The sequence below is a fragment of the Tenrec ecaudatus genome, chromosome 7 (assembly GCF_050624435.1).
Source record: "Tenrec ecaudatus isolate mTenEca1 chromosome 7, mTenEca1.hap1, whole genome shotgun sequence".
Lineage (NCBI taxonomy): Eukaryota > Metazoa > Chordata > Mammalia > Afrosoricida > Tenrecidae > Tenrec > Tenrec ecaudatus.
This window is the reverse complement of record NC_134536.1, coordinates 14,961,852-14,988,903: the sequence shown is the minus strand read 5'-3', so window position 1 is coordinate 14,988,903 and position 27,052 is coordinate 14,961,852. Positions and strand designations below refer to the sequence as shown.

The window sequence follows — 27,052 nt, the reverse complement described above, 5'->3', positions numbered from 1 at the left end:
GTTGTAAGTGAAGATGCCTACGTTCATCTTTAGGATTCAAAAAGTCTGTATTTTTTTCCCTGTGTTACGCTGGAGAATATGTGCTGGGCTCTTGATTGCTTGTAGCGCATTTCTCAATTCCCTCTTTTAATCATAAGAAGTCAGCTGTATTTTACGCTTTTATTTTCAAACGTGGTAAGAGATACATTTTAAGGGCAGGTCCACATTAAAGTGTCTGGAATATAGTCATAACTCTGAACAGCATTCTAGGTATTAAAAAACGTCAAGCATGTTGGAATGGACTCTATGGCCAGTAGGTTTGGTTTGGGGAGATGTCAGTATTTTTTATTGTTGACTCTGAAAGGTATTTGAGGTTTAATAAGTAAGCAAGCAGGTGCTTACCTCTATTAGGATATGTGGCCCTGGCTGTTGGGTAGAACATGAATTGCCAAGAGAATTTCCTTATACTTTCAGCAAATTCTTAGGCAGACCTACAGCATGCAAGCCTCCCTTGGATTTATGTCAGTGATCAGCACAGTGTCTAACACAATATATGCTTGGTAAGTTTATAAATTCAGAGAGGATGAGTTGTGTAATACGGAACATCGAAGGAGTCAGATACATCTAAAGTTATAGCAGGGGTTTTCATAGGGCAGAGGAGTCGCTTATGTGTGCTAGGTTAAGTAGATGGACAGATTTTTCAGTCTTGGCACTAGTGGGCCAGAAATTTGTTAGGGCCAGCTGCCCTGGACATTGTTGAGTGTCTTAACAGGATCGCTGGCCTCTGCCTTTTTCTTTCAGTTATGACAAGTCTGTCCAAACACAATCAAGTGTCTCTTCAGCGGACATAACATACCCTACTCTAGGATTCCTTTGATGGAGTTGGGCATAGGGAGGCATGGTATACGGAACAAAATGAGGGAAAGCTTAAATGCAGGGTACATTTATTAGGAAAAAATGCATTATGTGGTAGAAAAAGGTGGCATAGTGATTACACATTGGGCTGCTAAAACCTCTAGGCCAGCAGTTTGAAACTACCAGCTGCTCTGTGGGAGAAAGGGCTTTCTATTCCAATAAAGAGTATGGTGTCAGAAGCCCACAGGGGGCAGTTCTACCCTGTCTTATTGGGCCCGCTATGACTCAGACTCAATAGCAGTGAAAAGGGGGAAGTGTGTGAAAATAGGCTAAGAAATTATGTTGTCTACAAATTCACTGCGATCAAGCTCATGCTCATGGTGACCCCATAGGACAGGGTAGAACCGCTCCTATGGGTTTCCAAGACTGGAATTCTTTAGGGGAGTAGAAAGCCCTGTTTGCCCTATTATGGCTACAGGTCATGAGTATATTGAATGCGAGAATTGGGATTTCACTTGAGGGACAGCCTACTAAGATTCTGAGTAAAGGAGCCACAAGATCAGAGCCTTGCTTTTATACTAAGCAGGGAAAGTGAAGTAGAGCACACAAGAGAACATCGGAGAAAAGTCAGGACTATAATATTCCAGGGGAAAAGCTATTCTTGACAAAAGTAGCAGCAGTGGAATTGGAGAGGATTGGAAAGTTTGCAGTAGGAAAGCAGGGATTAGCAGGTGGCTCATTGTGAGCATGAGTTCTCCAAAATGATGTCAGATTAATAAATTTGGGAGGGAGGCTGGTAATGCTGTAAAAAAAAATGCACACGATGAGAAACAAGTTGTAGAGGACCGTGACCAGCTTAATTTTAAACAGCACTGTTTGTATGTGGTCAGTGCTGTTTACATTGAGCTGAAACATAGGAACCATTGTGATGGTGCGGGACCAGGCAGTGCTTCATTCCGTCCTGCATGGGGTGGTTATGGGTCAGAACCAACATGACTGGACCTGACACTACCATCTATTGGTACCGCTTCAAAACTGCCATCCTAGCAGAGTGAATTTTGACTTACTTTGGTGTAGTCTGCCACTTTGAAGTTTGAGTTCGAGTTCAGTTTTTCTGAATAATACTTCTGGTTTCTTAAAAATATTTTAACCATAACTGCCTTTGGGGCAGCTATTCAGTGCTTCTACTTGTTAGGCACCATCAAGCCAGTTCAGACTCAGGGACCCTTACATACGACAGAATGAAGCTCTGCCCCATCCTTGCAATCCTGTTTTAAGTCCATTATTGCAGCCCTTTGTATTAATCCATCTGGACGAGGGTGTTCATCTTTTCTCTACCCAAGCATGAACTGGTCTCTCGACATCGTGTCCAAAGTAAATGAGGATGTCTTGTCAGCCTTGCTTCTAAGGAGCATTTTGGCTGTACCTCTTCTAAGACAGATTTGGATTTTTGGCAGTCCAATATTCTCTGACAGTAATCAAATGTTTCAGCTCTTGCGCAGCCTTTGTCGTTTAACTTTCACAGGCATATGAGGCAATGAAAATACCATGGCTAGGGTAGGGACACCTTATCTGTCAAAGTGACATCTTTGTTCTGTAATACTTTAAAAGAGGTCTTATACAGCTGAGTTGCCAAATGGCAGTCTGCCCTTTCATTTCCTAATCACTGCTTCCATGAGCATTGAGAGTGAATTCAAGTAAAATTAAATCTTTGATGTCAGGGTTGTTTTTTTCATGCTATTCATTAGCCCAGATGTGGGCGTTTTTTATACTGAGTTGTAGCCCTTCCTAAAGGCTCTAGTCTTTGATTATCATTTAGCGCTACTTACATTAGCTGTTAAGTGGTGAGAATTAATAATCTCATCTATTATTGAGATAACTTGAGAAAGTATATCAGTGTTTGTTCACTTTATTCCTGACCCACTCTATTCTACTCACTTATTAAACAATCTTTTTTTTAAAACAATTTATTGGGGCTCATACAATTCTTATCACAGTTCATACATATACATACATCAATTGTATAAAGCACATCTGTACAGTCTTTGCCCTAATCATTTTTTTCTCCTCTTTTATTAAACAATCTTGAGACAGGAGTAAACCAGTAAGTTTTGGTATTAAATCTTACATTTTTTTGAGTGCTGGGTTGCCGAAGAGCTAGTTTATCAGGGGATCCCTAGATCCATTTTGACTCCCTACATAGGATTAACCTTTTGAGTTCTTCCTGATCTTTGGTAGGCAATTGTAAAAAAAGCTTTGTCCTCAGGCAATTAGCTACAACAGGCCTGCCCTGTCCTGGGAGCAGCATTCTAGCTCTGAAAGTTGCCCTGGGCCTGCCCTTGATGGGAATTGGGGTACAGGGCCACATGGTCATGACTCATACCCTGACCAAAGTGGTTGGGAGGCCCTGCCCAATCTTGTAAACCATTCCAATCTGCAGTAATGAATGGATTCCAGCCATTTCTTCAGTCCTGCTTGCACCTGTGATGACTTGATCTCCCACCAATCATGATTTGGTCTGTGTCATCCCCATTTGTCATGAAGTAGCCTCTCCAAATTGTATGTTAATTTAGGGTCTCTTTCCTACATAACAGTATGTATGGATACATGCTGTTATGTAATTAAAGTGTGTAAGAATAAAAATGAAGGAGCCATTGTTAATTCTGCCTAGGGTCTAAGGTACTTTGGGTGGACACTGACATCTAGTTTAACAGGTACAAGGACTATTTTGTAGGCAGAAGGGGCAGGGGGGAAAGTGACAGTGCATGGTTTATAGATGAGAAGGCTGTGTAGATGATTTTTTGTACAAATGTCTACCAAATTCCAAGGCTCTTAAAATGTTACAGGTTCCAGTAGGCTTCATGCCAGGGATTATGGCACTCAACTGTGCTTCCTCCTGTTACTCAAGCTCACTGCCATGGAGTTGATGCCCACTCATCGGGACACTATAGGACAGGGCTGCACTGCCCCAGTGAGTTTCCTAGACAGTTAAGGAAGTAGAAAACCCCACCTTTCTCCTGCAGAGTGGCTGGTAGTTAGGAACTGCCATGTGGATCACAGCCCAGTGCTTAACCACATCACCAGGGAGCCTAGGTTGCAAAATTATGTTTGATCATTCATGAGTAAAATGGGAACCAGTGCCAGCTTGCAGACCAGCACTCTCAACCTCTCTCATGTGTTCTTTACCAACCAGGAAACCAGTTGCCATTATAGCTACCCAGTGTGCCCAAGTAGTAGAACTGAGTGCCACAGGCTGTCAATGGCTGGCTTTTGTTTTTCTCTGAAGTAGATCTCCAGGCCTTTCTTCAGAGGCATATCGAGGTACTTGATGTACCTAATTTGAGTTTGGAGACGTGTGTGCACGTGTGTGTACATGTGTACACCATTTGCACCAGGGACCTCCTGGGTTCAAACTGCTCTTATGGCAGTATTTACTATCATGTTTATTTTCTTTAATGTGTGAAGTTTTCCATAATAGAGTTAGGAAATAAAGATTTTAATCACGTATTAAATATTTTACATAAAACCAGACTTTTTTTGTCTACTTATAAGGAAGAGGTCAAAGGATTTACAATAGTCATGATAATATTCTTTTTTTTACGAATGCATTGAGAGGCTTCTATAAATTTGCTACAAGAATGTATGCCTCTCAAATGGAATAAGCCATGTTTTTCAAAAGAATATTGGTGAGTATATTTACACAGTGTGATTTGCTATAAGTCTTTTAATAAGGTTTTAAAAAGTCAACTTAAGCTTTTGGGGAAATAACTTCTACCAGAGCTTCATAATCCGCACACTCCTTCAGTGACTGCACCAGTTCATCGAGTAGATCCTCTCCTCGCATGAATCTATCAAGGTCATGCAGGGACTTGCTTATTCTGTGATCCGTGACTCGGTTCTGCGGAAAATTGTATGTCCTTATTTTCTCTGACCTTCCTTTAGTTCCAACCTACATGGGAAAAAAAAAAAGCTGCAGTTAGATCTGAGGCAGGTTATATGTTTAACTGTGTGGCACTTACGTTCTTGACGTATATTATGAAACATAATGCAAAAACTAAATTGTCAACATTTTTTTTTAATTGTCAACATTTTAAATTCCCTAAATGACATGGAACGTGTATTCTTCAAAGCGTTAGGACGCCAAGAAAAATTTTTCAACTCTAAATGTGGGCATCCCCATATGGGAAGTACCAACAGTAACACCACACAGAGATGATAGATGTGAAGAGCCGGGCATATAGTTTTGTGTGTGTGTGTGTGTGTGTGTGTGTGTGTACACGTATTTTTTGCAAATAGTGTACACATAATGGGTAGAAATCTCCAAAACTGTGTAAAACGTTCTGATTTATCACACGCCTGCATATACCACATGCTTGTTATATCCATACGTGAATTCCAGGTCTCATTTACCATCAATTATTATGCGATAATATTGGCTTTTGATCATACTTACATAATACAAGTATAATCCTGGTTAATAAGTCATGGATGGAGTTTGATTCAGTGCTTTGGTAAATGGAAAAAGAACAGTGCAGACTCCAGCCACCCCTTTGCTCTGCGCTAGTGCACAGCCCTCCCACCGAGGGGCTGCTGCAGTGGGAGCATGACCTAGTCCTGAGGGGGATGCTGCCTGAGCACACTGGTGTTCCTACAGGGCTGGTTGCACAGGAACCCTGGCACTTCCCTAGCCTGACTCCCCAGAGCCCCCAGAGAGCCAGTCACACCTTTCTAGTCCAAGCGAGGGATGTGGGACTCCTCCACACCAACCTTCAGCTCAAAGTGTCCACTAGGAATGAGAGTCAAACAGTCCACCATCGATGGCTGACAAGCCAGAAAAAGAAGTGGCTGTGGGGAACTGTGGCTGCTTCTCATGCCCAAGTGGCCTGTGGGCTGGCTGTCCTGATGAGGGCTGTTTATGTACCGGAAACGCAATTTACAGAGGGGAGGCAGCCTACTCTAGAAAGTCAAGGGGAAGTTGGTGCAGGACTGATGCACCAAGACAAAGACAACAGCAAAAGAAAAATTTAAAAGGCACCATGCAAAAAAATGAGACACCGTGCTTACGAATAGAACGGGGTGGTGCTGGTTCATGGCCTTCAAGAGAACTCTACCAATCGTAATTTGTTAGCTGAATATACTCAGTCTCTGTGAATTGCAGTCCTCCTCAATGGTGGTGAGCCCATGGATGACTCACGGTTAACCCCCAGGACAGAAGAGCTGCCCCACATTGTGTCCCAAGACTGTCCATTCATCTTTACCGGAGCAGGTTTTGGCACATTTTTCTCCCACTCGTGGTTTCTATCCAACAACCCTCTCAGTTCACAGCTAAATGCTTAACCCCTGTACCACCAGGTGAGGGCTTACCCCTAGGAATTCTTCAGGGGACTTTGTGGTTGTCACATTACATAACAAAGGAAGGAAAAAAGTTCAATTTGCTTGCCAATTTTATGGCAGCCATAATTTTCAGGATTCAGAATGAATCAATGCATCTTTTGTTTTAAAAATGAACTCTGCTTAAAAGTGTGAGAAAACATACACCCGATTAAAGAAAAAAGGGCAAAAAGTAGTTTCTAGGGAAACTACTTATTAAAATAATTGTAGTATGCATGGATTGTGATAAGAGTTGTACGAGTCCCCAATAAAATTAAAAACAAAGAACCCCCAAACTCACTGCTACTGAGTTGACACCAACTCAAGATCACCCTATGAGGACCGGGAAGAACTGCTCCTTGAGTTTCTGAGACTGACTCTTCAAGGCAATAGAGGCTCCTTGCTCCCTGAGAGGGGCAGGTGGTTTCAAACTACTGACCTTGCAATAGCAGCCCAACAATGTAACCAGTATGACACCAGGGCAAGCTTATCTATAATACCTATGTATTCTGTAAAAACATTTGTAAAATCCCGCTTACCTGAATCTTCCTAGCCTGGTACCTTTTGCTGGCCTCTTCTTCCAGATGCATGCTGTACAGCTTTGCGCGGAGCTTTCGCATCGCCAGCTCTCTGTTCTTCAGCTGGGACCTCTCTTGCTGGCACTCAGAGATAATGCCTGATAGTGTTATGAGAATTAAAGACTTTAAAAAGAATGATCTTCATTCATTATCAAGGAACATGTCTTTTACTGCTCGTCCTTTTTCCTTTCTTAATGAGAGAAAATAGAGGCCTCAAATATAAAGGGAAAACTTTCAACAAGTAACTTTTATAAAGTGTGTTTAAGAACATAGACATATAAATTTGAGCGACAGTGCACAGTAGCTGCATATGGAAGGCACACATACGCTGAAACTTTACGGGAGGAGAAAGCCACATCTTTCTCCTGAGGGGCGACTGGTGGTTTTGAACTACTGCTGACCTTGCAGTTAGCAGTCCAGCTTGACACCACTACAGCACCAGGGCTCCTAAACAGAAAGCACACATGCAGTTTAATGTCAATTATTTTCTTACACCTCTGGCTCTAGCTACCATCATTGTTTTGTTAGTAATAACCACTCACTACAGAAAAACGGATATAAAGAAATTAAAAATCATTACCAGGAATAAAAATCATAAAACCTATTGGCATTAAGTTGAATCCAATTGAAAGATTTCCAAGTCTTACAGTCATGGACTGTGATATCCTTCTCCCATAGGCTCACACCTCCAGCCCACCTCCCTTCCTGTTAGCAGCTGAGCGCTTAATCACTGTACCACCAGGGCTCATTTACTAGACATAATCTCTGTTACTGTTTTGGAGTATGCCTTTCCATTTTTCTTATTTTTTCTGACCATGTTCATGCATACTCTATGAGGAGGCTTAAAAAAATCTGTGGAAAAATTCCATTATATTTTAATTCCATTCTCTGTAAGCCTGTTGAAGGCCCCCCCCCCAAGCATCACAAAGCATGATCTAAAAAGTTTAAGATGAAGCTTTCCCATATTTGGAAAACATATCAATCCAGCATTCTCATCAATTCATGAGATCTGTCGAGATTCCTGTCTTCTTTCAAGATAGGTGGGATTTGCTCTCCTCTTACCACATGCAAATCACTGTAGCAGCATGTACACTCCGCATGTAATTTAACCTAGTCAACATATGTACAAATCTGCTTGATAAAATTGATGTATGAACTGTTATAAGAGCTCCCAATAAAATGATTTAAAAAACAGACTTCTTAGAGTCTCTATCTAGAATTCCTGAAGGTCTGTGGATGGACCTCCATGTTTGTGGGAGCAGGTCCAAGGCTTTAGTTTTCACAGAGGAGTCCACATCCCTTCCTTCCAGTGATTCAGACCATTTTTTGATGTAGAAAAACCCGATCCTCTGTGGAGTTGATGCCAACTACTCGTGACCTGCTGTAGGGTTTCTGACACCATCTATCTTCACAGGAACAGATAGCCTTCTCATTCCTCCAAGGACTAGCTGGTGGCTTTGAGCTGCTGACCTTGTAGTTAACAATACAACCTTTACCAAAGTCTCCAGGGTTTCTTACTTAAATAAACCTCAGGAGGCTATCTATCAAGGCTAGCTGTTTACATTTTCTTTCTTTAAAAAAATTGTGATTAGGTTAAAGAAGAAATTCAACAATCCAAACACTTTCTTTCAGCTCATCCGTGGCATTCCTTATTCTACTTCCTCTCTGTGTTTCCTGTTTCCACGCGGCCTCCTCTTCCAGCCATCAGTCCCTGGGTAAACACTTTCCATTTGCTCTCAAATGATTGATTATTTTAATGAAGTTCAATTCTAGACCCGAAGGGGGATAAGACTACAATCCTGTTATCAGTGAGCCTGGTTACTTTAAAAAAAAAATCATTTTATTAGGGGCTCATACAACTCTTACCACAATACATACATACATCAGTTGTGTAAAGCACATTTGTACATTCATTGCCCTTATCATTCTCAAAACATTTGCTCTCTACTTAAGCCCCTGGCACCAGCTCATTTTTTCCCCTTCCCTCCCTGCTCCCCACTCCCTCATGAACCCTTGATAATTTATAAATTATTTTGTCTTATCTTGCACTGTCCGACGTCTCCCTTCACCCCTTTTCTGTTGTCCGTCACCCAGGGAGGAGGTTATATGTAATTGGTACCCCCTTTCCAGCCAACCCTCCCTCTACCCTCCCGGTATTGCCACTCACACCAGTGGTCCTGAAGGGATCATCCACCCTGGATGCACTGTGTATCCAGTTCCTATATGTACCAGTGTACATCCTCTGGTCTAGCCAGATTTGTAAGGTAGAATTGGGATCATGATAGTGGGGGTGGGGTGGGGGGGCATTTAGGAACTAGAGGAAAGTTGTATGTTTCATCATTGCTACACTACACCGTGACTGGCTCAACTCCTCCCTGCGAACCTTCCTAAGAGGATGTCCACTTGCCTACAGATGGACTTTGGGTCTCCACCCCGTACTTCCCCTCATTCACAATGATAGGAGTTTTTGTTCTTTGATGCCTGATACCTGATCCCTTTGGCACCTTGTGAGCATGCAGGCAGGCAGGTGTGATTCTTCCATGTGGACTTTGTTGCTTCTAAGCTAGATGGCCACTTGTTTACCTTTAAGCCTTTAGGACCCCAGACACTATTTCTTTTGATAGCCGGGCACGATCAGCTTTCTTCACATGTGCTTATTCACCCGCTTTGTCTTCAGAGATTGCCTCAGGAAGGTGAGCACCATGGAATGCCAGTTTAATAGAACAAAGTATTCTTGCATTAAGAGAGTACTTGAGTACATTGAGGCCCAATGTCCATCTGCTACCTTAATACTAAATCTATACATATATGCACATAGATCTATTTCCACATCATGATATATAAATATATTTACATATGTACATTCCTGTATTTAGACATCTATAAACACCCTTTACCGCCTAGCTCTTTCCTCTATTTCCTTTTACTTTCCTCTTGTCCCACTATCATATTCAGCTTTCATTAGGGTTTCCGTAATTCCTCTCGGTTACATTACCCTTAGTCACACCCTACCAGGCCTCCTACACCCTCCTTACCACCTATTTGGATCACTTGTTATTCCCTTGTCCCTGGGTTTGTTAACGCCACCACCTTTCCCCCCACTTCCCCCTTTCCCATGTCCCCCCAGAACTGTTGGTCCCTGGTTACTTTTATGATTTTAAGGTTTGTTCCAAATTTTTCTTCCACTCTAAGCAAGACTTTTTAATATGATCCTTTTCAGAGTTGATGCTACTGGTAGCTGGGCACCATGTAGTTCTTCTGGTCTGAGGTATGTGGAGACTGATGCTGTGTGGCCCATTTGTCTACTAATTGTTTTCATATCTTTCTTTTGATTGTAATCACTCGTCTTTCCTCTGGACAAGGGAGACCAATGACACTCTAGAGGGCTGCTCATGAGCAGCTGCTACTCATCAAACTAGAAAGTAGAACCTTGTCTTTGTCTCTATTAAAAAAGTGACCTTGATGGCCCCCTAGATCAGGGGTCCTCAAACTTTTTTAACAGGGGCCAGTTCACTGTCCCTCAGACCAGTTTGAGGGCCGGACAATAGTTTAAAACCAAACTAGAACAAATTCCTATGCACACTGGACAAGTCGGCTGCTAAGCAGGACAGATAGTGGTGGCAAAAACAACTGGCAGACCAGATAAATATCTTCGGCGGGCCACATACGGCCCGCGGGCCGCAGCTTGAGGATACCTGCTCTAGATGATGGTCCAGATCCTCTAGACCTGGTGACTCATCCTTCAAGAAGGTATGTTATGTCTAGTGCGTTTTCCTAATTTTGGCCAGTGTGCACCTGTTCTTTTAACTTTTGTTAAAGACACTTCCCGGTGTCTTCCCCTGCTGCCATTTTTTGCCAACTTCCTTCTTAGTGTATCAGAGACCATCCCTATACTTCTCTGCCCTCTAGCCAGCAACTTCCCCCTCTCTCCCTCCCTCCCCTTACACCATCAAAGAATGCTTCTTTTAGTGTCATGAGTAACATTAGTACAGAAATGTCCTCTCAGGTGTAATTATCCTGAAAGGGAAGTTTCCACTAAAGATAAGTCTAATTCAGGTGAAGGAGATCACTGCTCATTTCTATGTCGTCGTTCCTGTTAGGTGCCATGGAGCTGGCTCTGACACAAGGTGAAGTTGTGCACAGCAGAATGGAACACTGCCGGGTCCTCTGCCAGCCACAATTGCTCGAACCCATGGGTGCAGTCATGCTCATTCCATCTCCCTAAGGCTCTCCCTCAGCTTCGCTGCCTCTCTACCCAACATGCTGTCCTTCTGAGGGGACTGATCTCTCCTGATAACAGGTCCAAAATATGTAAGATGAAGTTTCATCATTCTCGCCTCTGAGTAGCACTCTGGCCATACTTCTTGCAAGACAATCCTTTGAGCAGTCTATGGTACTTCAATATTCTTTTCCAGCATCACAATTCAAATGCAGGATTCTTCTTTGGTCTTCCTTAGGCAGTGTCGAAATTTCAAATACATATGAGGTAACTGAAAATGCCATGGCTTGGGTCAGGAATCCTTGCTTTTCAGTACTCTTAAGAGGTCTTGTGCAGAGTTACCTAATGCAATGCTTTTGATCTCGTGACTGCTGCTTCTATGAGCACTGATTGTGAATCTAAGCAAGACAAAATTCCTCAAAACTGGGCCAATAGGTAACATCATGACAAATGGAGAAAAGGTTGAAGTTGTCAAGGACTTTGCCTTGCTCAGTTGTATATGAGGCTCTATTTCAGGGGACAGTGAGAAAAGCCTTTCCAACATGGCTTCTTCCCCAGTGTCCCCCTCTAAGGAACCTGTCGCCTACCTGTGGGAAGGTGCACGATCCGGACAGCGCTGTCTGTGGTGTTCACGTGCTGGCCCCCAGCTCCACTGGCTCGCTTGGTGTCGATCCTCAGGTCTTTAGGGTTAATCACAAGGTTAATCTGTACGTAAGAGAAAAGTGGGGCATGTTAAAGAAAATGCTTCAGACCGACTGTTTGAGGAAAAGGACTAGCCATCTGTAACTACACTGGAAGTTGTGAGGGCCGGAACTCGGCAGATAGTCAAGTTTCTCTGCCTGAGCCAAGGTGCAGCCTGACCACCTTTTACCATTCCTTTCACGGGAAACATTTGTGTGTTCCTGTTCTGATAGGTTTCCAACTTACACTGGCTCTGGCTTTTGCAGGTTTTACTTTGTAAATCTATGCCAGACACAGAAAGCGTAGGATTTATATATAAAGTAGTTGGAAGGATACCACTGTATGTTTGGGAGACAGAGAGGTCAAACCCACTGCTATTGAGTTGATTCCACCTCGTACCAGTCACGGTCATCGCGTCAGTTCTGACACCTAGTGAGTCTCTAGAGGGTTTCCACTACTGGACATCTTTAGGGGAGCAAACAGACTCATCTTTCTCCCGAGGAGAATCACTGGCCTCTCGGTTATCAGTCCCACACCTAGCCCACAGCATACAGCCGGGGCGCCCTTTTGGCATGTAGAGTGTCACAACACGTTAACTGAAACTTTGCTATTACTCTCTTCTTAGCACATGCAGCAGACCTTGATACTATTAGAAATGGAAGGAGGGCAATAAAGGAGATTTTATGGTGTACTTCTGAGTTCAAAACATAGAAATCTGGAGGAAAAGCAAAATGAGACTGAGGACGAAGGGAACAGTTTATTTTAAGCATGGAGATGGTCAGCTATCCCGAGGCAGAGGTGAGGCAAACGGAAATGACAGAGACCAAGAAGGCCAGCGCCGAGGCTCCATTCATGGTGGCACTGGCATCTGTTTCGGGAACGGCGCGGGAGCATGTCCACAACCCCAGCCGTGGTAGAAACTGTTGTTCCATGGGCCCACATGCCCCCTCTGAGTTCCTCCTAGAAGTGGCGGCAGAATTAGACGAGGTGGCTCATCTCCAAACACCAATACTTTATTTAGAAGAACATACCAAATGTTTCCTTTTACATAAAGCTAGCTTTCCAGAAGAGATATAAGCAAACCAGAGCTTCCCAACTAAGTTAATTACCTAACACTGAGAATGTGCTCCTGGAAAACGAGAGCATCCTCGTTATCGACACCCTAAGAGGAAGCCTCCTTGTAAGGCATGCAGCTTAGGGAGTGACAGTTCTATTAGGTCCTTACGCCTGCTCACATTGGCTTCTTGCTAGTAATACTGTAGGAGCCTGTCACAGAAAGCAACTCGCTATAAAGAGGGCCAGTCAGAAAACAGACAAATTCAGAGGCCCTCCTACAAGGTATCAGAAGCTCTGGTGGGGTAGGTGGGTTATGCCTTCGGCTTCTAACCACAAGGACAGCAGTACAAACCCACCGGCTGCTTTGTGGAGAAAAGATGAGGCTTTTTGCTTCTGTAAAGATTTAGTTTTGGAAACTTTAAATAGGATTGCTATAGGTCAGTATCGACTCAATGGCTGAATTTGGTTTCTCGTGTTCTTAAACTGGTAACAACAGAAACATTTATTGAAATTTACTGTGCAGGTCAACCTTGAAGAAGTACTATAATTACTCATGTAATACTCGTGTAACACACAGTGATGGGTTTACAGTACAAGCACTGTGACTGCGATATTTATAGAGAACTGCAAAAACCGACTCTTGGTTAGATGTGGGGGTTGTTTCTTTAAAATGAAAAAATCCAGACTACTTTTAAATCCGTCTTGTGAAAACTAGCCCAGGTGACCTGGGGGGAAGAATAAGCAACATGCCCACTAGGGCTGAGTCTCACAACGAGAGGGAAGCAGAAGGGAGTGAGTGGTGGCAATGGCACGTGACCAACTACTGGCAAGTAGGGAGCCACTTGGGGAGGAAGCCCGTTCTTGAAGCAGAATCCCATGAGTGTGAGGAGGTAGAAACATGAGGTGAAGGGATGAAGCAAACAGAAAGTGCGAGACTACCGAAGGGGGAAGAAACCGCAGAGAAAACCAAGCCCTCATGGTCCTTGCTGGTCGGAGGGACTTGGGACTCTGAGTTCCATCCAACACACATAACAAGTAGATGAGGGATGGGAGAAATCTATGTACCAAAACAAAGCATAGACCTTTTAGGAAAGAAAAAGTTACTATGGTTTCACTCACATTTCTAAAGTTAAAAATCACACTGATCTGGCAAAGTAAGATAAATCTTTCATGATATTGTTAAAGTTAACACTGTTTGGCCTGAGATCCTCAATTCTTAAAAGCAACTCAGTATGTGATAAAGACCAATTACTCAAGAGACGCTCAAGTCCATACACATGTGTCACTGAGACCAATAACTGGGACTGGCTTCTGAGTTCCCACGGAGGCAGGAGGTGACTGTGCTTCAACCCCAAACCAAAATCAAGCCCAGTGCCACTGAGCTGATCCCAACTCAGACCCTGCAGGAGCAGCAGAACCGGCTCCCTGCGGTTTCTGAGGCCATAAATCTTTATAGGGCCTGTCTCACCTTTCTCTGGAGGGGCAGATGGTGGGTTCAAACTGCTGATCCTGCAGGTACCGCCCAGCGGGCAGCCAAGGGCCCCTCTTACCTCCGTGGGCTGGGGCAGCACAGCGACGGTCATGGTGCTCGTGTGGATGCGGCCCTGCCTCTCGGTCTCAGGCACTCTCTGCACTCGGTGCACTCCGCCTTCATGTTTCAGAAGCTTGTAGGCCTCTGCACCCCCAATGGTGGCAGATGCGTGTCTCAGGCCACCTGGGGAAGATGGGGAATGTTGAAAAAGGAGATCTTATCATTCCGGCCAGTTACAAGGAATTGGCCATCACTTCTACTATATAGACATGTATTTGGAAGAGCCATCAAAAATCTCATGCACGCACATTGATTGTAAGCCACATTAATTAAACAATTCAGCATTGCTGTTCAATGCTTTAATGCTTAGCATTGTCATTTCTTTCATTACACATAAAGCAAGTACAGTGTTAATCGGTTAATTCAATTCCAGGTGGAAAAGACTGCTTGGAAAGACCACTAATCATTCAACAGCCAGTATTACAGACTGACTCACATTTTATAGACCAGCGGTTCTCACCCTGTGGGTCTCAATCCCTTTGGGGTCAAAAGACCTTTTCACAGGAGTCGCCCAAGCCCATCAGAAAGATCTTTGGAACCAGACACCAATCCTCTGTGCATCTCCAGGCAGGTCCGCCCACATGCAGATATGCCCACATATGAGTACCCGGCATGAAGACTTACCCATGCTACACCATGCTTCAAGACAAGATTTCATTTATTTGTCATTAGGAATATTTTACAGTATATAATTACTTACATGCTTTTGTGATGAATCACTATGCTTTAATTATGTTCAATTTGTAACAATGAAAATACATCCTGCATATCAGATATTTATATGACGATTCATAACAGTAGTAAAATTAGTTATGAAGTAGCAATGTTATGGTTGGGGGTCACCACAACATGAGGAACTGTATTAAAGAGTCGCTGCATTAGGAAGGCTGAGAACCGCTGTTATAGGGCATTTACAAATTGACACATTTGCATTTTAAAATATTATGTAAATGATGAGCACCGGACTATGTAAGCAATTTGCCTTGAACAAAATGAGTTCTCACTCAGATCTACCCGTGGTCTATCCAGCCCTGTTCCTAGGAAAGACGAACACACACACACACACACCTTACTCATAACATAACATAAATCAAGCTGGTCATGGACTGACCTATTTCACTTGGGACATACTCCAGAGTTTCAAAGTGCCACCTTTTAAATGCAGCATACTGCTGATACATTTCAAATATCTCTGCCGTAAACAGCATTGCCTCCTGACCCCCTACGCCGGCGGTTACCTCCAGGATCAGATCATTTTCATCTGTTTCTTCTGAGGGAACCAAGAGGAAGATAATCTGTAAATACAAAAATACCATCCCTCCTATCATTAACAACTGCTAAAAAGCTAACATCTAAAGTTCCAGGAAAACATTAATGCTAAGATGATACTATGCCATACACTAAGGTTTAGCTAAAGCTTACAGCCTTGTTTGCTTTCTCTCTGAAGTTCGTGCGCTGTTTAAATCCATTATTCTTAGTATCCTGTCAGAATGAAGTGCTCGCTATGAGTAGGACGCAATCCTGGATGTAGACAAAAGAAAGGAGATACTTACTAATTTCTAACCTCCTGAAATACATGGTCTCCTTGGGCAGAAAAATAAATGTACTCAAATTGCATTGTTAGTTTTTTAAAGCTACTTAATATGGGAGAGAAACCTGTGATTTCTGAACGGAAAGGGCTCCAGAGATGATCTGGCTTCACGACCTTCACTTTACATGTAAAAGAAACTGGGGTTCACTAACCTGTTGAATAGTAAATTACTCACTAGTTACTGGCAGCTCAGGGCCAAGAAATCATGTCGCAGGACTCCAACATAAGAGTCCAGGTGGTAGTGGTGATGCACTGGGTTGTTAACCAGAAGATCAGCAGTTCAAACACAGCCGCTCTGAGGGAGAAGGATGCTTTCTACCCCTGTAGAGTTCCAATCTTGGAAACCCGCAGGGGCAGTCCTCCCGTCCTGTAGGGTCTCTAGGAATGGAAACCTTGATGGCAGCACAGTGAGGTTGCTCTTCTGTTTTCCATCATTACTATGTTTCAGTGTTGAATAAAAGTACTTGGAATGGCCCTTCTATCCTGTCTTTGTAATTCCCAATAGATGATTGAGTGAGACCACATAGGGTGTGTGGAACACTAATAAATGGGATTGCTCAGTTTTGTCATTCCTCTGGGTGTAGACATGAGCCATTTCAGAAGCAGTTAGAGAGAACCCAGTGACCATCAAGAAGAGCGTGTGCTAGATCTCTGTCTGTCTCAAGTGGTGGAGGCAGCAGAGCCAGCACCAGAAGACAGAGCTGAGGAGCCGCGTCAAGACCGTGAGGCTGACCAGCAAGGTAGGGGCCAAGGGAGGCTGAGGACCAGAGACGTGGCTGAGAAGAGTGCTACAGACAGAAGAACTGTACCCTTGTATTTTGTAACCGATAGCTTCCTTAATAAACCCATGGTCGTGAAGATTTGTCTCTGAGTTTGTGTGGCCATGGCAACGAATCAGAACTCAGCAGAGGAGTCGAGAAGCGCGGGAGGAATGTTGGTGTCAAGAGGAGGGTAAAGAAGAGCAGATGGTAGAGGCATGCTGGCCCTTTGCCTACAGAAATCAGCAGTGATCTGAATTAGATTCTCCTTACTCCTTTGTGTAGCCTCAAGTAGGCCAGAAATGCCCCTACCCCTACCTTTTCTTCAGTTTCATACTCAGTTCCTATTTAAACCCAAACCAAACCCACTACCATCCGGTGGAGTCCAACTCATGGCAACCTTCTATTTAGTAGTTAAAACTCAAAACCAAATCACTGCCATCAAGTGGATGTAGACTCACAGTGCCCCTACTGGACAGGGCAGAACTGCCCGTGAGTTTCTCAGATAGCGACAGTTTCTGGAAGGAGAAAGCTCCAACTTTCTCCCACAGCGGCTGGTGGTTTGGAACTTCCAACCATGTGGAGGATCACATCCACTGTGCAACCACGATGCCACCAGGGCTCCTATTTACTAGTTAAGGGTACAGAAAAGGCCTCTTAAAATGGATGATTACTAGGAAAATCTATCAACATCTATCGGTTTCTTAACTTATGCTACATACTCAACAGCCCTTTCTCACTATTATTGAGTCTAATCTGACTCATATGGACACGAGGACAGTAAAACTGTGCCTGTGGGTACCCAAGATCGTACGTCTTTGGGAAGAGAAACCCTCCTTTGTCCCATGCAGTGGCGGGCCATTTCACACTGCAGACCTTCTGGTAAACAACCCGCATTGAATCCACTCTGCTACTGGGGCGCTTTGTTGTTGTTAGGCGCTATTGAGTCAGTTCTGACCCACAGTGACCCTGTGCACAACAGAACGAGACGCTGCCCTGTCCTGCACCATGCGCACAATTGTTTCTATGCTTGAGCCCATGGTTGCGGCAGTGTCGGTCCAGCTCCTTGAAGGTCTTTTTCTGCCCTCTCCCCCACCCTCTTGCCCTTGTGAATCCTTGACCAATTATGTATCAATATTATTATCTTTTATCGTACACCATCCATTACCTTCCATATTCATCCCCCTTGAATGGGGTTTTATATATATCTCCAACTTTATGATTATGATTGGTCCCCCTTTCTCTCTGACCCCTTCCCCCAACCTCCCCTCAACACCCTCACGGTATTGCTGCTCCCAGTATGCTTCTTGAGGGTTTTATCTGGCCTGGATTCCATGCATCCAGAGCTCTTACTGGTAGCAATGTACATACTCTAGCAGGATTTGTAAGGCAGAACTGAGGTCATGATGGGCGTAGGAAGCAATCAAGCTAGAGGAATGTTATGTTTCGTTGGTATTATACTGCACCCTGGCTGACTTGTCCCTTCCTTGTGACCCTTCTGTGAGGGGATATCCAGTTGTCTACAGATGGGCTTTGGAGTCCAACCCCCCTTGTTTGCATCAATTGTTTGTTTTGGATCTTTTGATACCTGATACCGGATCATGATAGTGTGGGGGAAGAAGCATTAAAGAACTAGAGGAAAGTTGTATGTTTCATTGTTGCTACACTGCACCCTGACTGGCTCATCTCCTCCCCATGACCCTTCTGTAAGGGGATGTCCAGTTGCTTATAGATGGGCTTTGGGTTTCCACTCCACTCCCCTTCGTTCACAATGAGATGATTTTTTTGTTCTTTGATGCCTGATAGCTGGTCCTATCAACGCCTCATGATCACACAGGCTGGTGTGCTTCTTCCATGTGGGCTTTGTTGCTTCTCAGCTAGATGGCCGCTTGCTTGTCTTCAAGCATTTAAGACCCCAGACACTATTCTTTTGATAGCCAGGAACCATCTGGACATTTGCTTATGCACCCATTTTGTCTTTAGCGAATAAGTCGGGAAAATGAGTATCACAGAGTGCTAGATGATTAGAACAAAGTGTTCTTGTGTTAAAGGAAGCCTTGAGTAGAGGCCCAAAGTCTGTCTGCTACCTTAATACTTAACACATGAGTATATGTACAAAGACATATATCTCTATCATTATAAATTAATATATTTACATATACACATTCCTATATTTATATGTACATAAATAGCTTTGGCCTCCTACTTCTTTCCTCTGTTTTCCATTTACTTTCCTCCTGCCCCACTGTCAATGCTCGCCCTTCATTCAGGTCTCAGTAATTTCTCTCAGCTTCAATGCACAGGATGAAACCCTACCAGGCATTCTACACTCTGCTCGCCATTGATTTTAGACCCCTTCTTGTTCCCTTGCCTGAGTTTGTTGGCTCCCTACTCCCTTTCTCCCACCTCCCGACCTTCAGTCCTGTTGTTTTCACCTCAGGGTTGTTTATCCTACCTTATATAGGCAAAGTGAAAACTGCCATGCTTTTTATAAACCTCTAAAAAAATTCATTAACAACAAGGACCTAGCATTCCATGATGCTCACCTTCCTGACACGATCACTGAAGACAATGCGGGTACATAAGGAAATGTGAAGAAAACTGATGGTGCCTGGCTATCAAAAGAATAGCGTCTGGTATATGAGGATGGGGAAATAGAGCTATGTGTCTATATTTATAGGTTAAATATTAAGGTGGCGGAAGGACCTTGGGCCTCTACTCAAACACTCCCTCAATGCATGAATACTTTCTTTTATTAAATTGGAACTCTATGATGTTCACTCTCCCGACACAACTGCTGAAGCCAAAGTGGGTGAACAAGTAAATGTGGTGAAGAAAGCTGATGGTGCCCGGCTATCAAAAGACATAGTGACTGGGGTCTTAAAGGCCTGAAGATAAACAAGCGGCCATCTAGCTCAGAAGCAACAAAGCCCACATGAAAGAACACACCAGCCTGTGTGATCGAGTGGTCCCGAAGAGATCAGTTATCAGGCATCAAAGAACAAAAAATCTTATCATTGGCTGCACACCTCCATGATAGGATCGCTGAAGACAAATGGGTGCATAAGCAAATGTGGTGAAGAAAGCTGATGGTGCCTGGCTATCAAGAGATAGTGTCTGGGGTCTTAAAGGCTTGAAGGTGAACAAGCGGCCATCTAGCTCAGAAGCAAAAAAGCCCACATGGAAGAAGCACACCAACCAGTGCGATCACGAGGTGCCAAAGGGACCAGGTATAATGCACCATGCAAAAAAATAAAAGATATATGTGTGTATATGTATATATATATGTCTGTGTGTATATGTATGTATATATGTATGTGTGTGTGTATATATACACAATGTGTGTGTAAATATATATGTGTGTATATATATATATATATACACACCATATTGAATGAAGGGGAGGTGCAGAGTGGAGACCCAACACCCAAGTGTCGGCCAATGGAGATCCCCACATAGAGGGGTTTAGGAGAGGAGATGGGTCAATCAGGGTGTGAGGTAGTACCGATGAAGAACACAGCTTCCCCCCAGATCCTGGATGCTTCCTCCCCACAACTACCATGATCCGAATTCTACCTTGCAGGGCTGGATAGGGCAGAGGTTGTACACTGGTACATATGAGGGCTGGAGGCACAGGGAATCCAGGGTGGATGATACCTTCAGGACCAAGGGTGTAAGGGGTGATGCTGGGAGAGTGGAGGGTAAGTGGGTTGGAAAGGAGGAACTGATTACAAAGATCCACATGTGACCTCCTCCCGGGGAGAGGGACGGCAGAGAAGGGGGGGAAGGGAGACTCCAGATAGGGCAAGATATGACAAAATAACGATGTATAAATTACCAAGGGTACATGAGGGAGGGAGGAGTGGGGAGGGAGGGGAAAAAAAAAGAGGACCTGATGCAAAGGGCTTAAGTGGAGAGCACATGCTTTGAGAATGATTGGGGCAGGGAATGTATGGATGTGCTTTATACAACTGATGTATGTATATGTATGGCTTGTGATAAGAGTTGTATGAGTCCCTAATAAAATGTAAAAACAAAACAAACAAAAAAACCTCTTCCAGCCATAAACATTAAAGTGGCTTGATTCAATTACTTTCATTAAATTTTTATTTGAGGGCAAAAAAAAAGAAGAAAAAAAAAGAATAGCATCTGGGGTCTTAAATGCTTGAAGACAAACAAGCAGCCATCTAGCTGAGAAGTAACAAAGCCCACATGGAAGAAGCACACCAGCTAGTGTGATCAGGAGGTGTTGATAGGATCAGGTATCAGGCATCAAGGAACAAAAAAAGTATCATTGTGAATGAGGGGGAGTGTGGAGTGTGGACCCAAAGCCCATTTGTAGGCAACTGGATATCCCCTCACAGAAAGGTTGTGGGGAGGAGACGAGCCAGTCAGGGTGCAGTATAGCACTGATGAAACATACAGTTTTCCGCTAGTTCTTTAATGCTTCCTTTCCCCCATTATCAGGATCCTAATTCTACCTTACAAATCCAGCTAGACCAGAGGATGTACATTAGTATAGATTAGAGCTGGAAATGTAAGGAATCCAGGACAGATAAACCCCTTAGGACCAATAATGAGAGTAGGGATACCAGGAGAGGGAGGTGAAGGTGGGGGGTGTGTGTGAACAGATCACAATGATCTACATATATCCCCCTCCATGGGGGACGGACAACAGACAAGTGGGTGAAGGGAGACATCACACAGTATAAGACATGAAAAAATAATAATAATTTAAAAATTATCAAGAGTTCGTGAGGGGGAATGAGGGGGTAAATGAGCCTGATACCAAGGGCTCAAGTAGAAATAAAATTGTTGGAGGATGATGATGGCAACAAATGTACAACTGTGCTTGACACAATGGATTGTGATAAGAGTTGTACAAGCCCCCAATAATATGATTAAAAAACAAACAAAAAACCCCAGCAAAGATCATACCTGATGTTTCAGTCGAGCTATTTCTCTTTGATACAAAGTAATTTCATTCTCTGCAAGTTTCCTTATGTCTTCATTTTCATCTAAGAAGAAAGGTAGCGAGGTTTCCGTAAGTGATGTTGGTTTGCCAGCAGATCTCAAAGTAGCACTTTTATCCTATTGCAGCTGAAGACACCAGTCTCTTGCCCGCTTAACAAGTCAGCCACAGGAATCACTGAGATCAAGATGATTCCAACTCATAGCAGCCCTATAGTACAGTAAAGCTGCCCTGCTCGGTTTCTAAGACTAACTCTTTAAGAGAAGTAGAAAGTCCTTTTAATAACTGTCATTAATTAAAAGTGCCATTCTAAATATTAGGCTTGATAAGCATAAGCACGTAGCTTAAAAACCCTTTTTCTTATGACAAATGAGAGTAAAATTAAAACCATCGAAACATAAGTTATAATATTTTTCTATACTCTTCTATAAAATATATGAATATGCTTATAGCACTCCCACTTAGTGTTGTGCAGGAGAAAGGGAACGTGTTGAGATGGGCAACTAGACTCCATCATTCAACAGCACCAAACAAAGGCCAACCCGAAGGAGCCCTGGTGGCACAGGGATTTGGTGTGCAGCTGTTCAGTGGGCGGTTGGTTTGTAGCCTCCGGATGTTCGGTGGGAGAAAGATGTGGCAGCATGCGCCTCTGAAGTATCTACAAAACTCCCATCCATTGCTGTCACGTCAGTTACACTTCACGGTGACCCTAGAGGACAGAGCACCACTGCTGCGTAGCCTTTCCAAGGCTGTAATCGTTCGCTCTCTTGTGGCACAGTTAGTGGGTTCCTACTGCTGACCGAGTGCTTTTTGCCAGGGCTCCGCTCAAGATTACGGCCTTTGGAAGCCCTCTGGAGCAGTCCTTCCCTGTTCTCTGCAGGCAGGAGAGGGACTCAGCTTGAAGGGTTTGGCTTTTTCAGGAGTGTGTCATACTTTATGGGGTCACTGAGTCAGATATGACTCAATGGCAGTTAAGTTTTTTACATATAATGGCACTGTGTGGGCGAGGTTGGGTTGCTAACTACAAGTCGGGTAGCTCAAGCCCACCATCCACTCCCAGTGAGAATTTGAATGACAGTCTTGGCTGTTGCTGAGTCAGAATCAACTCCATGAGAGGGGGTTTGGTTCGTGTTGCTTTTTTCATATATAGTAAGTCATTTGCTGGACGATAGCTACTGTTTTTAAAGCTGAATTGCAGTCTGTCAGCAACATTTTCCTGATTTTCTGTTAATTTCTGTGTGTAGTGTTAAAATATTTAACGCTTAAATCTACTTAAATTTTCAGCTTGGTTGAGCTGTCAAACCAATTCTATTTTTCTCTAAACGATATTTATCTCAATGTGCTTGACACAATGGATGGGTGTATTGTGATAAGAGCTGTATGAGCCCCCAATAAAATGATTAAAAAGAGATACTTGTCCCAACATTATTTATGAGTCAATCCTGTAACACCCTAGCCACCAGTTTCTCTTACTCTTAGAACTCCTCCTTTATATCTAATCCCTTAGCCTCCTCACTGGTTTCCATGGTATCTTCATCTCTTTTTCCTTGACTTTCTAAATGGCTACAAAACCAAAAATCCATCTCAAGTCAAACTGGACTCATCGTGACTCTAGCACAGGGCAGAACTGTCCCTGTGAGTTTCTGAGGTTCTAACTCTTTGTGAGAGTAGAAAGCCTCATCTGTACCCCACAGAGCACCTGGTGGTTTTGAACAGCCAGCCTTGTGGTTTGCAGCCCAATACTTAACCCACGATGCCACCAGGGCTCTAACATAATACAGTGGTGAAAAATATTGTCAGTGAAATCCAACCCCTATTTCTTGCAATCTTGCACCCAGTGACTTTACCTTTCAGGGTTAGAGTACTCCATCCTACACCATAATTATGTGAAGTAAATACATAAAAGAAAGCCCAGCAGTCTGAAGGGCTCAAGAGAGACTACACTATTATACCCTTTAAGGGTGGGCTTTTATCCTTCTGCAAAGCCTTCCCTTCTCTGCCAGGGGGCATCAGACTGTTCTAATTGGTGTTTATTAACATTTTTTTCTTATTTTTCTACTGCATTGTAATATAGTTACTTCTCCCCAAGAGATCTTCTCTAGAGCCTTGCTGCTCAGAGTGTGGCTCTTGGACTAACAGCTCTGCATCCCCTCAAAAAACAAAAACCAACTCACAGCCATGGACTGATGCCCACCCTACAGGACAAGGCTGAAATGCCCCTATGGGTTTCCGAGATTACTCTTTAAGCCTCGCCTTTCTCTCGAACAGCAGCTGGTGGTTTTGAACTGCTGACCTCTTTATGGTTGATAGCCTAACACATAACCCACTACATCACGAAGGCTCCTTGTGGCATCCCCTGGGGCTCCAAAAAGAATGGTCACAGGTTTGTTTTCTATTATTGCAGGGGTCACTCCACATTCTGAGAAATATTGGTCTAGAACACAGGACAGTGCCTTGTTTGTCCCAGGTGAGCTAGTGAACTCCCACCAGAATATACCACCAATCATATCAACTTGTTAGGTTCCATAAAGGAAGAAAGAGGTCTCCCGTAAGGGGTTCCCGTCTCGAAAACTCACAGGGGCAGTTCTCTCCGATCCTAGAGCACTGTGACTGCAGGGAGTTTGAGAAAAGGGAGGGAGTTTGACCTCTGACACAGAGCAAAAAAGGATTTCACTTAAGCCTCGAGCTTTAAATTCAGGTAGTTTATGAACATCTGGCCAGGGGCTCGGTAGACATGGCAAAGAAAGAGAGACAAAGTCAGTGGTATTATTTGGTGGAGGTTTTGTTAGGTGTTTTGTGTTGTGTGCGTGAAAGGACCCAATGGGTGACACTATTCACTGTGACACCACAGTGACTGTCCAAAAGTGTGTGCACTGTCCCAGCATAATTTATTTTTAATAAACTATCCTTGGCACAGGATTGGGCAGGGTTTCGTTCTGTTGTATACTGGGACTCGAAGAGTCAGAACTAACTCGACATCACCTAACAACAGAAACAACATCCTGGTAACTACAACAAGGTTTGGAAGCTGGCTTTTCACATACATATTAATAATATCCCTACAAGGCTAAAACCCAGTGCCTTCAAGTGGACACTGACTCATTGCTACTCTACATAAGGTTTTCTATGCTGTCAATCTTTATGGGTAGCAGAGAGCCTCACCTTTCTCCCACTGAGCGGCTGGTGGGATTGAAATGACCTTGGGGTTAGCAGCCCCAAACTACTGGCTACACGGTCCAGCTAAACCTGTATGCTAATTTACTCTGAACCTTGTAAAGGTCAAAGCTGTCACCACACTGAGGTTTCCAATCACGTGGTTTCCTCTGCAGGGCTTCAAGCACTGCTGCAATTTTCCACACAGGTGGCTGATTTTGTCAAGTTTCTGGTGTTGTAGCTACAATCTTGTAATTAGTATTTGTGAACCTATAAAGATAACTTTTTTGAGGATGAAGTGATACGGGAAACAGAGGAAAAGAAAAAAGGCTTCCACTCATGTGTCTCTAACGTTATCATTCCGTGTAGAAAGTTTACAGAGCTTTGGTTACATTGGCATAATCTATAAGACTACACGGAATTTGCAAGGCTACTGATTAGGTATTATCCTATGACTGCAATTGATAAGTGCACATTGCTAAGACTTCCCTATGGCCCGGGACAGGAGAGGAGCCAGGGAAGCCACGCGGGGCTTCCCGAGGCCTGCTCCGGCCGGCCTACCGTGCAGCAAGCTCTCGGTCTCCTGCAGCTCCTGCTCCTTCTCGCTCAACTGTCTGGCCACCTCCGCCAGCTTCGGCCCCGCTGCAGACCCTTCCTGGCGCTCGAGGAAGGTCCGCAGTGGCCCGTCGCGGGCGAACAGCTGCTCCAGTGGGCGGCTCCCGCAGCTTAGAGGCCGGCGGGGCGGGCCGGGCGCCCGGCGGGGCCAGAAGCACCGCACCACCCCGCAGAGCAGCCGGCCCCGCATCGCGAGGACGAGCTCCAGCACCGGCACTAGAACAGGCCGGAAGTGACGGATTGCACCAGCTCGCAATGCGCAGTCGCGGTGCCCATTGGCGATCATCCACTGCGCGCTCTAGCCTACGAACGCGCTGGGTTTAAAAGGCCTTCCGGTAGCTGCGCGCGAACTTCCGTCTCGGTAGATTGGCGTTGCATTAGGGGCGGAGGCCAGGGGTGGGCGGGGCTAAAAGCGGGGGCGGTGCTAAAAGCGGAAGGGGCGGGGCGGCGAGGCTACAGACGGATTCTGGCAATTGCGGAGCGGTGGGGGGGGACTACGAGCCCACTCTTGTGAAGGCCGGTAGGCTAGCTACTCCGCTGCCCCTGGGCGGCGCAGGGCAGAAAGGGACGAGCGGTGAGTTGCCACAGTTTGCTGGCAACGGGGGGTTACTTCTGAGCGACGGCCTCTAGCTCAGTGGAAGGCAGTGTAGTGACCAATACGGGACGGGGCTCTGCTGTGCCCGCCTGGCCGTGCGGGGTGGTCACCAGTGCCTGTGTTGTGTGCGTTAATGAAGATACCGCAAGTGCACCGTAAGGCCACCGCAGGGTGACGTCGGAAAATCTGCTTTCCTGCTAACCTAGGTTATGGTCTGCATATGGAAACGGCCAGCCGTTCCTCCAGCCAGCCTACTTCCGTAAAGAGTTGCAGTCCTGGAAACTCACAGGGGCATTTCTAGCCTGCCCTTTAGGGTCGTTCAGAGTTCGGCTCGATATGATCATTGCTATGGAGCAGTGAGTTTGGCTTTGGAGATCTGCCAGGTAACTTGCTGTGGGTCACTATCCATGCTCACTGAGCCAGCTGCTGGGCCATCCCACAGGAGCAGGTAGGTTACCATCAACAATCTTTTAAGATGAGAGATTCCTGTTCCTACTGGACGCCCAGCCAAACCTTCCAGCCCCTCTGCCAGGACCCAACCTCCATCCAGACCCCGACACTTGCACCAAGCATTGGTTATTGGAATGGCGACGGACAGCTCTTTAAAAGAGCGTTCCAAAACCAACCCGAGGAATGGACATGACAGACCAAGTACAATGAAGGAAAGGCTTTGCTAGAACACTGGAACGCCACCATCTGTTTTGGCAGTGTCTACTAAATAGAGGAGCCTCGTGGCATAGTGGTTACACTTAGGGCTGAGATATGTAATGTCAGCACGAGCCCCTCCACGGTGGAAAGCTGGGGCTTTCTACTCGTAAAGAGTTACAGTCTCGGACACTCACAGGGGCAGTTCTTCGCTGTCATATGGAGTTGCTATGAGGAGGCATGGGCTTGAGGGCAGTGGGTATTAGTATACTAAATAGGGGAGCACAGCTAGGACCGTATGAAACGCACACTGCTTTATCTAAGTGTTTCTCTTCAATACAGTAGAAGCTATCACATACTTAAAGTCTGTCCAGGTGGTCTACAGCTCCATTTA

The 27,052-nt window shown here is 44.5% G+C and overlaps 1 protein-coding gene across 5 annotated transcripts; it reads right to left on the bottom strand.

Annotated features, from left to right (window-relative positions):
- Nucleotides 1-145: 145 nt before the first annotated feature.
- On the bottom strand, nucleotides 146-25,663 carry MTRF1L (mitochondrial translation release factor 1 like). 5 transcript variants are annotated; one of them, XM_075554353.1, is made up of 7 exons: nucleotides 25,365-25,657; nucleotides 21,617-21,696; nucleotides 15,441-15,624; nucleotides 14,289-14,452; nucleotides 11,589-11,706; nucleotides 6,744-6,880; nucleotides 146-4,783 (listed from the first exon to the last, which is right to left on the bottom strand). In XM_075554353.1, the coding sequence occupies exons 1-7, from the start codon at nucleotides 25,606-25,608 to the stop codon at nucleotides 4,583-4,585; spliced, it is 1,128 nt and encodes a 375-aa protein (XP_075410468.1). In that variant the 5' UTR covers nucleotides 25,609-25,657; the 3' UTR covers nucleotides 146-4,582. The 5 variants fall into 5 exon arrangements, with proteins under 5 accessions (XP_075410468.1, XP_075410469.1, XP_075410471.1 ...); XM_075554355.1 differs by lacking the exon at nucleotides 146-4,783 and adding an exon at nucleotides 7,184-7,229 and having other exon boundaries at nucleotides 6,759-6,880; nucleotides 25,365-25,659; XM_075554354.1 differs by lacking the exon at nucleotides 21,617-21,696 and having other exon boundaries at nucleotides 15,441-15,599; nucleotides 25,365-25,658.
- Between the last annotated feature and the right edge of the window lie 1,389 nt (nucleotides 25,664-27,052).